The sequence below is a fragment of the Mustela nivalis genome (genome assembly GCF_964662115.1).
Source record: "Mustela nivalis genome assembly, contig: HAP1_SCAFFOLD_73, whole genome shotgun sequence".
NCBI classification, from domain to species: domain Eukaryota; kingdom Metazoa; phylum Chordata; class Mammalia; order Carnivora; family Mustelidae; genus Mustela; species Mustela nivalis.
In genome coordinates, this window is record NW_028136524.1 from 68245 (window position 1) to 81954 (window position 13710).

At 43.1% G+C, this 13710-nt stretch overlaps 1 protein-coding gene across 1 annotated transcript in view; it reads right to left on the reverse strand.

Moving 5' to 3' along the window:
- Window positions 1-311: 311 nt before the first annotated feature.
- Window positions 312-13710, reverse strand: part of LOC309856991 (uncharacterized protein) — a gene marked incomplete at its 5' end in the record, with an annotated part of 45180 nt that continues 31781 nt past the window's right edge. The window contains 4 exons of the mRNA XM_082749922.1: window positions 312-365; window positions 3517-3694; window positions 3799-3987; window positions 10494-10635. Of these exons, the coding sequence (XP_082606048.1) occupies window positions 10517-10635 (119 nt within the window). The 3' untranslated portion in view covers window positions 312-365; window positions 3517-3694; window positions 3799-3987; window positions 10494-10516. The remainder of the gene's footprint in view (window positions 366-3516; window positions 3695-3798; window positions 3988-10493; window positions 10636-13710) is intronic.

Genomic DNA, 13710 nt, shown 5'->3' on the forward strand with positions numbered 1-13710 from the left:
CAGCACCAATCAAAGGGATACTTATGTCCTGTGAGCCTTCATTTTTCATAGGGGAAAACAAACAAACAAACAAAAACCCAAAAAACCCTGGGCAGTGAAACTAGAAATTCCCTCATGTTTCCTTCCTTTCTGGAGCTTACTGCCCTTAGGTTGCACAGTTGCCCAAATATTGGCCCCTCCATAAGAAGCTGTAAGTAGCACCTAGTGGATGAAAGATCCAGGATATAAGGAAGGGCTACTCTGGGCAGTTGCATGGCCTGGGATGGTCTGCCTCACCACTGGGCAAGGTCTGGGGTCTGCGGTCACCATACCTCAACACCGTTAAGAGAAGACTTCAACAAGAATGTTTATTTCACCATCTTTGCCTGAGAAAATAAACACTGCCTTCAATAAACAGTTTCAATAAAAAATTAAAATTTTAAAACTTAATTTTAAATATAATTATACCAAGAAGAATCATGACACATGTTGAATTATTTTAAGAGCCACAGTCTTCCTGAGGTACAAATAAATAGTTTGTACAAATAGGTAAAATCATTTATTAGGAAACTTTAAACCTCTTACAATAAAGTTACCATTAAATATAAGAATAAAGTGACTATTTTGCTTAAAAATAAACAAAGGTCACTTTGAAAGAGAATGGCAGCTTCCCTGTGGACATCCTCTATACCCAGCCCAATCAGTACTTACCAAGTACAAGTTTGTAGATTTTGCTAACATGGTAAATGATGGAAATAAATGAGGAAGACAATATTTTCAAAACAGTGTAAAAAGAACTTTAAAACAAGTATCTTGATTCTCCTTATTCTACCACTCTAATTTGTAGCCTTTGGATAATATGTGGGAAAAAAATATATATACATTTAAATTTTAACTTAAATGTCTACTGAAATAAAATGCTATCTTATTAAAATTCCTATCCAAAATTTAAAAAAAGTCATGGTGACAAATAATGTTGACAATCATGTAATGTAATCCTATCTTAAAACTCAAATTATGCTAAGAATGAATATTTCAAAACTAAATGGTTCACTTTGTTAAAAATATTCTTACTGAGTATTAAAAAAAATCACCCAATGGTATCATGTTTTTAAACTCATTCTACTCATCATGCCTGTATTTTATCCCACCAGTTCTCTCTAATGACTTAGCATTCATTCTTGTCTGCTCTCCTCTCTCATTTCCTTTCACCAGCACCAAAAACACAAAGACTCCAAAGTCCTGAGAGCAGACTGGAGTATCCCTTTGCCTTCTAGAAGCTGTGCATTTTGACCCTACTGGTCCATTCCACCTGCCCAATAGGCAAGATTGCCCAGTAGGACAGTGCAGTCAGGAAGGGAGGCAAGGACAGAATCTTGAGGGATAGCAGAGAGAAAGAATCACCTTAAGAAAACTGGCAAGAATTCCTATCTTACATTGAGGTCTTCCATCCATTTTGAGTTTAATATTTTGTTCTAATAACACAACTCTGGGTGGGCTCCTAGACGGCTCCTCAGTGGGGACACATCACCAGGAAGACCACACCATGATTAGAATTTAGAATCTTTGGCACCCCCACCCCAACCCCTACATTCCCCCAGAGAGGGGAGGGGGCTAAAAGCAGAGCACATCTATGTAAGGAAGCCTCCATAAAAATCCTCATAGCAGGGACGCCTGGGTGGCTCAGTTGATTACACAGCTGCCTTCGGCTCAGGTCATGATCCCAGCGTCCTGGGATCAATTCCCACATTGGGCTATTTGCTCAGCAGGGAGCCTTCTTCTCCCTCTGCCTCTGCCTGCCATTCTGTCTGCCTGTGCTCGCTCTCCCCCACCCCCATCTCTGATACATAAATAAAATCTTTAAAAAAAAAATCCTCATAGCAGGGGTTTCAGGAAACTTCCAGGTAAGTAGACATATCCAGGTACCAGGAGGGGGATGAAACCCAGCTCTACAGGAATAGACATTCCTGTGCTTGGGACCCTCCCAGACTGTGCCCTTTGTGTCTCTGCATCTGACTGTTCATCTGTATCCTTTATCATATCTTTCATAAATTGCAAATGAAAACAAATGTTTCCCAGAGTTCTGCGAGCCACTCAGTTGAACTGGAGGAGGAGTTGAAGGAACCTCTGATTTGTAGCCAAGTTGTAGAGAAGTTGTGGGTAACCTGGGCCCCTCCTACTTGTGACTGGCACCTGAATGTGATGGAACAGTCTCACGGGACTGAGACCTTAACCTGTGGGATCAGATGCCATAGCAAGGCAGACAGTGTCAAAGCTGAGTGAAACTACAGGACACCCAGCTGGTGTTGCAGAGTTGCCTGGTAAGGGAAAAATCCACAGCCTCAGCCACATTGTTAGAAGTGAAGTGTTCTGTGTGAATATGGTAATATGAAAGCAGATGGGAGAACTGAAATGTTTGCTTGACATACACTCTCACACAAAATATTATGTATGCCAGGTCTTTGCTGATGTGATATAGCACATATTCAAGTTCTAGTGAAATATCATAAAGAGTCAACTCAAAAAACAAACAAACAAGCAAACATACAAAATATGGATGAACTTGGAGAAAATAAGCAATGTTTCCTCTTTCCTATCAAGAGAAAGACCATTCCTGAATTATCCAAGATTTTGCTTTTACCTGAATAACCATACAGTTCAAAGTATTTGAAGGAAAAAGCATGTTTGGTCCTCAGCGATCCTTTCCCCTGATATGGCCGGCAAGAGTGGAGTGATTCTTGTGGATATATCTTTGCTCCAGAGTGGGGAAAAAAAGGAGTTCTTTCACCAACGTTCAAAGGGTTTTATAAAATGGCCTTCATTAAAATACATCTGCCCCTCCTTTGGATCCTGCTCACACTACACTCCAGGCCAGTGAGCATCAAGGGGTTGGAAATACGGTACAAAGTCCCATGAAGCCACCTCTCCCTCTAAACTATTCTTCTCTCTGCCAAATTCTGCTTCGGTCAGCCTAAGGATCAAATACCTGTCTTTGGGCAATAAAGTGATGTGCATTAATCAATCATTGGCCCTAACTGGCAAGTTCCTTAAAAACTCATGGGACACAGATGGTTGCCATGACTTTCCCAGGAAGCAGCTACTGTCTTTCCATGAATGCGGCATGAAAATACAGAGCTGGGTGAGCAGATGAATGTCCACTCGTGAAACAATCATGCTGAGGACAATAAACAGTAGTTTTGGATGGCAGATTTAAATTTCATTCACAGCCAAGAAAACACTCCAGATACATGATGTGTCTCCACTTCCTGCTGTTTCCAACATCTGAGTCCTTCTTCCATTTCTGTTTCCACCACTTCAGTAAATGTCTCCCGTCTTCATTGCATATAAATAAGGCTCTGATTCTTTCTATTCTAATGTCTGTAAGACATTACTGTGAACAAGAGCAGGGGATAATTCCTCCTCCAAACCCATCTACGAAATAAAGGGTTCTATTCAGGATCATGACAAGCTGAGGAATCCCTCAAGAGAACTTCCAGAGTCATTTCAACCTGTAAGGCTGGCTAAAATGTTCCTCACCATCCGCCACACCAGGGCTAGGACTGATGAGTGTCTCCACCATGCAGGTCCCTCTGGATGACATGATCGCTGGGAAACCAGGCACGAGGCAAGCAAAAATCAGCACCTGCTCTTCTGCAAAGTTTGTCTGAAGTGCTTGAAGCCACAGAAGAAACAGATTGACTCCTTCAGATCTTACCTAAAAGCAAAATTAAAGGTGAAAAAATTAAACACATGTTTATGCAGAGATGCACTGCAATGCAGATTCAGTTCTGAGAAAGAAAAACTAGAAGTTAAAGGTACCGTTAAACTCCTGCACCAAGTTCTTAGTGACAAGAAATCAGGCGTGCTGCAAGAAGCCCAAGGGTGAAGAGTTGGGGTCTGGAGCCACAGTGCCTGGTTCCAGTGCAGGCTCTGCTTTTTGCTTTTTGCTAGCTTAGATGTGGCCAGTGGAGAACCACCAAACTTCTCCCTTTGCATCAGTCTCTACCTCTGAAAAATAAGGATGATAAAAGAATTTACCACAAAGTGCTGGCACAGGGATAAGTGACTTACAACAGTGCCTGTATCATCAACTGTCATTTAATCACAAAAATAATGCAAAGACAATCTTCCTGCAAATTTACAGTATGTTTTGAATTTACAGGGTTTTTTCTATAATATGCTTATGTATCATGGAAAGTTCTTGAAAAATCTCAGAGCTAAATAAGACCTTAAAGACCTGGCTCAGTTATTTGACCTTGAAGCCAATTCATCAGGCATTTCTACACCAGCCCTCCTTTTTTTTTTTTTTTTTTTTTTGCCTGTGCAGGTAGCTACCTCGAGGGCTGCCACCAAATCATCACTTCCACAAAGAACCATTCAGAAATTTCTGGAACTCATATCATTGCTGGACTTCTGGCATAAGTCCATTGTTCCTGGTGGATGCTTCCAGTAGTAGGAAATGGAACATGCTCAATGAGGGCAGGGGGTTGTGTTTGACTTGCCCACTGCCATATCTCCAGCACCTAGAAATGTGCCTGAAACACATAGCTGGCATCCAGTAAATGTGTGCAATAAATGAATGAACTAGACAAAAATAGACATACACTGGTAGACGTGGCCAGTGGAGTACAGCTTCAAAAGCAGGAGAGTATTGAGACTCCTACATGGTAGGTTGCATGGCATGGAGTTAAAGAAAATGGGTCCTACAATCAGACCAAAGGTTAAACCTCGAAAGTTGTGCGATCTTGGACAAGTCACCTACAAGAACAAAGACCCCTGTCTTCTATTGATAACAGCTGGGAAGAGAGAATCCATTTCAGAAGGAAAGGGGACACAGGACGGCTGTGTACGACACTTATATTGAGGTCAAGATGGCAGTGTAAATTTACTTCATGGGGTCCCACACCATCATCCCCCACTACCATTTGAAATACATGGTAATGATAGATGAAATATATATATATTTTTTTTCAGTGTAACAGTATTCGTTGTTTTTGCACCACACCCAGTGCTCCATGCAATCCGTGCCCTCTCTAATACCCACCACCTGGTTCCCCCAACCTCCCACCCCCTACCCCTTCAAAACCCTCAGAGTATTTTTCAGAGTCCATAGTCTGTCATGGTTCACCTCCCCTTCCAGTTTCCCTCAACTCCCTTCTCTCCATCTCCCCTTGTCCGCCATGCTATTTGTAATGCTCCACAAATAAGTGAAACCATATGGTAATTGACTCTCTCTGCTTGACTTTTTTCACTCAGCATAATCTCTTCCTGGAAGAGATTATATATATATTTTTAAAAGATTTATTTACTTACTTATTTATTTGACAGAGAGAGATCACAAGTAGGCAGAGAGGCAGAGAGAGAGAGAGAGAGAGAGAGAGGAGGAGGAAGAAGGCTCCCTGCTGATGCAGGACTCAATCCCAGGACCCTGAGATCATAACCTGAGCTGAAGAGACAGGCTTAACCCACCCACTTAGCCACTCAGGTGCCCCTAGATTAAACAGATATATTTTTTAAAGATTTTATTTATTTATTTGGCAGACAGAGATCACAAATAGGCAGAGAGGCAGGCAGAGAGAGAGAAAGGGAAGCAGGCTCTCTGCTGAACAGAGAGCCTGATGTGGGGCTCAATCCCAGGACCCTGAGATCATGCCTTCAAGCCGAGCCGAGGGTAGAGGCTTTAACCCACTGAGCCACACAGGCACCCCTAGATTAAATATATATTTTTTTAAGAGAAGAGAAAAGTTAGCAAGTGAACCTCAGTAAAAAACAAAAGAAAACAAACAAAACCCAAAACTGACAAACATCTCCATGAAGCAGCAACCGCAGAAATTCTCAGTGATGCACAGATGTGTAGTGACAGGAAAAGATGTCTGGAGGCTGACTTCAAGGAGGACAAGTCGCTCCCACTGGAGATAAAGGCAGACAGAAAGGCCTGCTCGCTTGCTGCCTGAAGCCACAACTTCAACTGGGCTGGCGGAATTGATTGCACACCACTTGCTTCACCAGAACACTGTGAGGTTTCCAATAGCTCATTACATCTAAACACTACTGCCTCCTTTAACAAAGTTTCCCTTCCGGATTGCCCCTGACTTACAGGGATAGGCAGTAGGTGTCCCTACACGTGCTCCTTCCAAATTCTCTCCTCTCTCTTTCTTCTGATCCACTATTTATTTATGGGCTAGCTTTACAGGATATCCCTTCTGTGATTAAACAGATATTAATAATTCTACCTTTTGTAAAGGAAGCCTTCTCCAATTATTTAGATTTTGATAAATATTTACCTCTGAATCTCCATAAATCATCACTTTATATGGCACCAACATGTAGAAAATAAGAATGAAGTTACCCAATTTTCAGAATGAACCATACAAATTACAACCTACCATCTAAAGCCAGAGACAGAAAGAGAACATCTGCATAAACTAAAGTAATGCGGGTTCCTTATTCATTCATATTTATTATGCAAAATGGAAGTTTTTGGAAGATTAGAATAATGCATACTTGTTCTATTATATAGGCAACTAATCCTCTGTAGATGGTAATGTATGCATAACTCAATCTCCAATCTAGAATTTCTGAACACAAGGAGAGGATATTAAAATCTCCTCTGTGGGAGGCAGAGCATTACAGTGTCTGGCTCTGGCCTTCCTGCTGCAGGATGAGACTTGCAATTAGTGATGGCAAATGGAATTCACAAAACATTTCTGGGCTTTAGAGGACATCGGAAAACTAACAAAGGACTTAGAAAATGGTAGGAAAGGAAGCAGGAAGAGGGAGGTGGCAGAAACAAGTGAGCCAAAACCTGATCTGTAAGCAACAAGCTCAAGAGAAACAAATCAGGGTGCCAGAGAACAAATGCCATTTTCACTGCAGGATCTCTACAGGCCTGTGCCCTCCAGACCCCGTTCCCACCACATGGTAAGTTGGGGGAACTGAACCTGAGATTTCCTTAATAAACCAGGACCCTCAAATGGAACCAAAGTGATCCCAACCAAGAACACTCCCAGCCTCCTGGCAAAAGAAAGACAAACCCTCCAGGAAAAAACAAACAAACAAACAAACAAACCACTAAAAAACATAATTAAAAGAGATTACATCTATGTTCCAATAAATCTGGTCTCAAAATCCCTTCACAGAGCATGCAAGAAATGAGGCCACTGTGAGAGACAGAAGACTGAGGGAAAATGAAGACTTCAGACACTGGAATGATCAGATACAGAATAGAAAATATTACATGTTAATTGTTTAAGAACACAAAAGAGGTTTAAAAATGAAGAAGGATCAAGAGCCTATCAAAAGCAACAGGCCAAGTGTGAACATGGAACTGAAGGAAGTTAAACAGGGACCAAAAATCACTGAGACGTAAAACACAACAGAAAACACACCAGAATGGTGGGGCAGTAGATGAGCCCCGAATGAAGGACTTCACAACACTGCACCAAGAAGTGAAGACATTCCCCAGAATGCAACACAAGGAGGCAGGAGAAGAGGATGAACGCGAGCTTGAGAGACACGAACAACAGACGGGAGGTTTAAATACGAATCCTGGGAAGTACAGCAGAAGGACAGAGTCAACATTTCAGAAGAAAACAGCTGAGGATATTACAGAAATGATAAATCCAGAAATACAGGAAATGCACAGATACCAAGCAAGATGAGAAATCTTCAATTAAACATTTTGTGGTAAAGCTATAGAACACCAAAAACTAAGAAAAGGTTTTAAGGAAAGCCAGAGAGAAAAGGCATTTAAAGGAATGAACAGGGTGGAAACAGGGTTTAAAGCTGCTACAGTGGTAAGGCGATGCTAGTAAAATGGTACCTGTAAAGGGTGACAGGAGTATTTTTACTGCCACTACTGCTAATACTGTGTCTAATGCACATAACAACTGAAGACTGCGAAGGTTAAGCTGGAGCAGAAAAAAATTAAACGAATTATGACCCTCAAAAGAAGAATCATTTCGGGGCACCTGGGTGGCTCAATGGGTTAAGCCTCTCCCCTCAGCTCAGGTCATGATCCCAGGGTCCTGGGATTGAGCCCCGCATCGGGCTTTCTGCTCTGCAGGGAGCCTGCTTCCTCCTCTCTCTGCCTGCCTCTCTGCCTACTTGTGATCTCTGTCTGTCAAATGAATAAATAAAATCTTAAAAAAAAAAAAGAAGGATCATGCCAATGAATTTCACAACTCTGGTGATTACTTTAAAAGCATCTCTTCTTTTTATCATAGCATTTGTATCATGTCCAGGATGAGATGTTACAGCACACATGACAGAATATTTTAAAACAATAGTCCATTTTGCTCAAACTCCATGTTGAAAGCAAACGACTCTGTCAAACACTTTGAAGAAGGTAAAAGTAGTGGAACCATGTTTTGTCAAGAAAGCCCAGGGAGAAAAGCAGGTAGTAAAACCAAGTAGCAGTACGGAGGAAGGGCAGCCTCAGGAAGAAAATGAACACCGTTTTCTTCTGCTTTGTTCTCTTTTTTGTTTTCTTGTTGTTGGTATCTTTTTTTTTTTTTTGGTCTTTTTAGAAATCACTTCATATATATACATTTATCTGTTCAACTTCAGTGAAAGTTGGGAGGAAAAGGTGCCAGAACTTTTGAATGGTCGTCTTCAGCTGAGTGCTTATTTTCTTCCTTCAGTTTCTCTGGGGTTTCCCACTATTCTTCAATAAACATGTGTTGCTTTCTGGCAGGGTAAAGCCAAATGCATTTTTAAAAGAAGTAATGGCAGGTCATCCGTCCATCCAGATCAGGAGAGAGCCCATACCAGGGAAGGCAGAGAGGGTAGTAGACTCCCCTCTGTGAGTTCCTGCCCTCTTGGTCTTTCCTCAGCCCTTGCTCTCTGCTCGGTCTCTCCAGTCACACCCCAAACCCAGAGCAACAAAATGACTGTTCAAAACTTAAACCCTGTGAGAAGGGCCACGCAGAGGCAAGGAGAGCCTTGTCAGACTCTGAGCCATGTGGTCTGTATCTGAGACTGCACATCTCCTTGAGCCACGTTCCATTCCCTCCATGCCTAATGTTGGCCTCGTGTTCTACAGAAGCAGTCAGGGCATCCATACACTCCTCTCTGTGTGCTTTTCTATATACAGGATCCCATCTCAACCCACAACACCCAGCAGCATGCACCATCTGTCATCTCCCTTCAGTCAACCTGCAAATAGGTAAACACAGCCTGTAAAACCCACCCTTGTCCAAGCTATGTCTGGAGTTATGATCATCTGTGTCTTTACCATCAAACTTTCTAAAAGGCTATTCTTGTGTGTGACCTCCATGGTCTCACGCCCAGTCACTCTATCTCTCTGTCTGGCTTAGGACTCCACTACTCACCTCCCATTTTCTTTCAGTACTCAGTGACAACCTCCTCGATCTACCCCTGCCCCCTAATCAAGCTGCTTTGCAACTTTTCACATCATCGAACATTGCTGACATTTCATTCCTTGAAATCTCTCTTTTCTAGACATCTGTGCAAAAATGCCTTCCTGGCATCAAAGCCACGTCAATCCACTTCCATCCACTACTCCTTTATTCTTCCCCTTTATCTGCCCAAGAAAAGAAGGAATTACCCTAAATCCTTAACTGTCACTTCCTCTCCAAGGAATATATCCCTTGGCAACAGCATGATTGCATCTCTCTTCCCCCAAGCACCCAACACCTACATTTTGACTGTCCAACCAGAACCTACACCTGCGGGTCCCACAGACACCTCAACTCAGATTGCCTAAAGCTGCACTCCTCCTCTTACCTCCTGGACCCGGCTCCCTTCCTGAGTTGCTACGACTGTTGTGGCAGTTGACACATCAGACTCAACATTCTGAAAGCACAGATGCACCCCTAAGCCTATTGCAGCATTTTTTTTTCCATAGCCGAGGTACGGAAGCAGCCCAAGTGTCTGGAACAGAAGACGAAGTGGTACATACACACAATGGTATATTACTCAGCCATCAAAAAGGATGAGATACTGATATTTATAACAGTTTGGATGTACCTAGAGGGTATTGTGCTAAGCAAAATAAGTCAGACAGAGAAAAACAAATACTGTATCTCCAGGGATGAATCCTTGAAAAATGCCCTACATATTCAAGTTTTAATGCAGGACCAGAAGCAACAGTTTTAGCATATATCACCACGATATAAAATAAAATCTTAAAAAAAAAAGGGAAATAATAGGACAACAGCAATTAGGGTAAAAAGACTTAACAACTGTCTTGCTCAACATCACCAGCACCTCACCAGTTACACGTCTGACCCCCAGGCCAGCATAGCAGGTGTGAGGACAGGTCCAGGCAGAAAAAGTGTTACTTGTCACATTTTTTGAAAAATGATAAATAGAAGGGATGCCTGGGTGACTAGGCTGGTTGAGTGGCCAACTCTTGATCTCAGCTCGGATCTTGATCTCATGGTGGTGAGTTTGAGTTCCACACTGGGCTCTGCACTGGGTGTGGAGCCTGCTTTAAACTAAACTAAACTAAAATAACACCTCTGTCAAAAGTACGTGAATTCACAACTTACATGTAAGTCAAGTTCTACTTGTTCTAAGACAGCATGAAAACCAAGATGTCGTTATCAAGACAGGAAGCAAGATAAATTGTGTATTCCATGTGCTGTGAGATGACTCCAACTGCATCCAAGTCAGCCATGGCCCTCCACACATCTGCAAGAGAGGGTATATTATCCACATTAGCACAGAGGAAACCAAGGCTTAGAGAGGTTAAAAAAAAAAAAAGAGTTCAAGATCATAGCATCATTTAGCAGCATAGCCAGATTGTATAGGAATTACCTCAAAACAGGCCACACTAGTGGAAGAATACCTTAGTGTGGAGTTATGAAAACCCAGGTAGAACGCTGCCTCAGAAAGGCAGATAATCAATAAAGGAAAAATAAAGAGGCGCCTGGGTGGCTCAGTCGGTTAAGCATCTGCATTGGGCTCAGGTCATAAAAAATCCTGGGATCGTGCCCTATGTCCGACTTCCTGATCAGCAGGGAGTCTGCTTCTCCCTCTGCCTCTGCTCCCCATTCATTCTCATAAACAAACAAATCAATAAAATCTTACCCCCAAAAAAGAAAAAAATAAAGATTATAAGCTTACAATAAAGATATGAATGATGAGTCAAAGCTTTCAGTGACACACCCAGACCTGCCTACAGTTCTCTGGCTAAAACATGGGTGGAATTGATGGGGTTAGAAGAACAGGAGGCACATAGGCCCGGACAGCACAGCCCCAGCAGATGCAGAATCCTGGTGTAGGTTTATTGAAGTCTGATCCTGGGGGAGGCCTGGTTGGCTCACTCTGTTAGGCAGCAGCCTAACATGATTCAGGTCATGATCACAGGGTCCTGGGATCAAGTCCTGCATCAGACTCCTTACCCAACCAGAAGCCTGCCTCTCCCTCTGCCTGTTGCTCCCCCTGCTTGTGCTCTCTCACTGACAAATAATCTTTAAAAAGAAAAAACAAAGAAAAAAAAAAGAAAAATAATATCTGATCCATAGTATAGAACAACACAAAGGATGGTACTTTCCTGGGCTGATTTCTGTTTGTTTGATTTTAAGTAGGTTCCACAGCCAGCATGGACACTAGTGCAGGGTTTGATCTCAGGACCCTAAGACCATGAACTGAGCCAAAGGCAGACAATCGATTAAGCCACCCAGGCACCCCACTTTCTTGGGTTCTAATGGGACTTTTCCTAGGTTCTAATCCTAGCTGTACTGGCTGCCAGGGGGAATGAAGTCCAGCACCACAAGAAAAGCATCCCAAGGCAGCAGTCCTCTGCAGAAGATTTGCTGGTGGCTGCCATCATCAAAGAGTCAGTGGGTGAAGTTGTTGAAGCACAGTGGGAACAATGATAGCCACTGCCTTTTGGGTGTCACTGAATCATCCTACTCATCTTCAGGAAGCCTGGCCGTTCTTCAGTCAATGCAGCAAAAGCAAACTTGTTAGAAGAACAGGGGAGGGGGTCATCTCCCTCCCTCCCAGAAACTGAAGCAACCAGCCAAACAGTGCAGCACTGGAGTAAAAATAAAAATATGAATGAATGTGGCTGCACCTGGGTAGCTCAGTCTGTTAAGCATCTGCCTTTGGGTCAGGTCCTGATCTCAGAGACCTGGGATCTGAGACCCACATCAGGCTCCCTGCTCAGTGAGGAGTCTTCCTTTCCTTCTCCCTCTGACCCTGCTACTAGCTCATTCTCTCTCTCTCTCAAATAAATAAAATCTTTAAAATAAGAAATTTAAAAATGAAGGAATGAATCAAAATGCAGAATTCAGAAACAGAACTACAGTTATAAAAACTACATATAAAAACCTGAAATATGACCCGGTGAGTGAGGAAGGATTATTAAATCATGATACTGTATGAATTGATTGCCAATTTTTTCTTAGAACATAGAGCACACTGCACTACATGAAAACGAAAACACAAAATTAGGATTGAATACAAAAACAAAATTATCAGTGTTATTCCATCAAGTGTTTCTCTAACCTACTGATCAAAACCTCAGTTCATCCTCCAAAAGAAACTGGGCACCACCTCAGCACACATGAACACATTTTCAGGCCACAGTTCACACTGCTCCAGTCCCCACTCTAAGTCCTGAGCCATGGGCTCCTCCAGGCAAAGCCACCACCAACTAGGCCCCTGCCCTAGAAATCCCCAAACCCAACCACTTCACAACAGGGAGACTCAGGGAGATTCAAATGCGCAGAAACGTGGGACTTTGACTTTTTTAATTAAAAGAAAAATACAGCAAGAAATATTTCTAGCACAAAGTGAAGAGCTAATCTTTCACAATGTCGAGAGTATTAGAGTTATCAATACACCATCAGTAGTTTGATAGGTCAAACAGGCCAAAAGCTGGAAACACAAGAGGAAATGCTCACAGCAAACAGACCTGAAAGCCAGGGCCTGGACCGGCTGACATGGCTCTGCCGCTTACCACAGCGAGAAAGTGTAACTTTCCTGGGCCTCAACTTCCCTCCTGGCCAGCAGGAAAGTGGCAACACCACAAAACTCATGTGTGGTCGGGGATTACGTGAAAGGAGAATGCTCGGTGAGAGCCCCGCCACACCGCCCGTCCAGCCACAGTCTGTGCCCAGTGAATGGGAATTTCCTCTACTGCAGCCACACGAAGAGCTGAAGGATCTGCACAGGAAGCCTGTTTATTTACCAGTCCCAAAACCACGTTCTGCCATAAACAGAGAGGGCAAGAGACCCCAAGAGATGGGAATATCCCTCACTCTTGCCTGGACCAGGCTTTCAAGACAAGTTGGAAAGCCCACAGCAGCTCTGCCACTGACTCTGAATGAGCCTTTGGAAGACAACACCATCCCAAACAACAGTTTAATTTACTTCTCTTTAAAAAGCAGTGAGACAAGGTCTTGGCCACATCTTCATAAAGTAACAGCTTAGGAGGCTAAACCCCAATGATTTAGTTATGTCCCCAGCAGGAACACCTCCACTCGTGGGCAGCTTCAGGGAGAAAGGGTGCCTCCCCATCCATGAGGACGCACTCTGACATTCATCTGAAGATGCTTCCTACCCATGGGCATTTACTCCCTGGAACCCCCCCATCTAAGTTCCTCTCTGGATGCTGCACGAGGCAACTTCCTCACACCCCCATCACCACTGGTGACACCACAGCTACCCCCGAGCCTTCAAGCAGGGTGCACCTGTCTTTGCTGCCAAGCGTCCCATCAGCCCAGCTCCATCACTGATTTCTGTACCCATAATTAA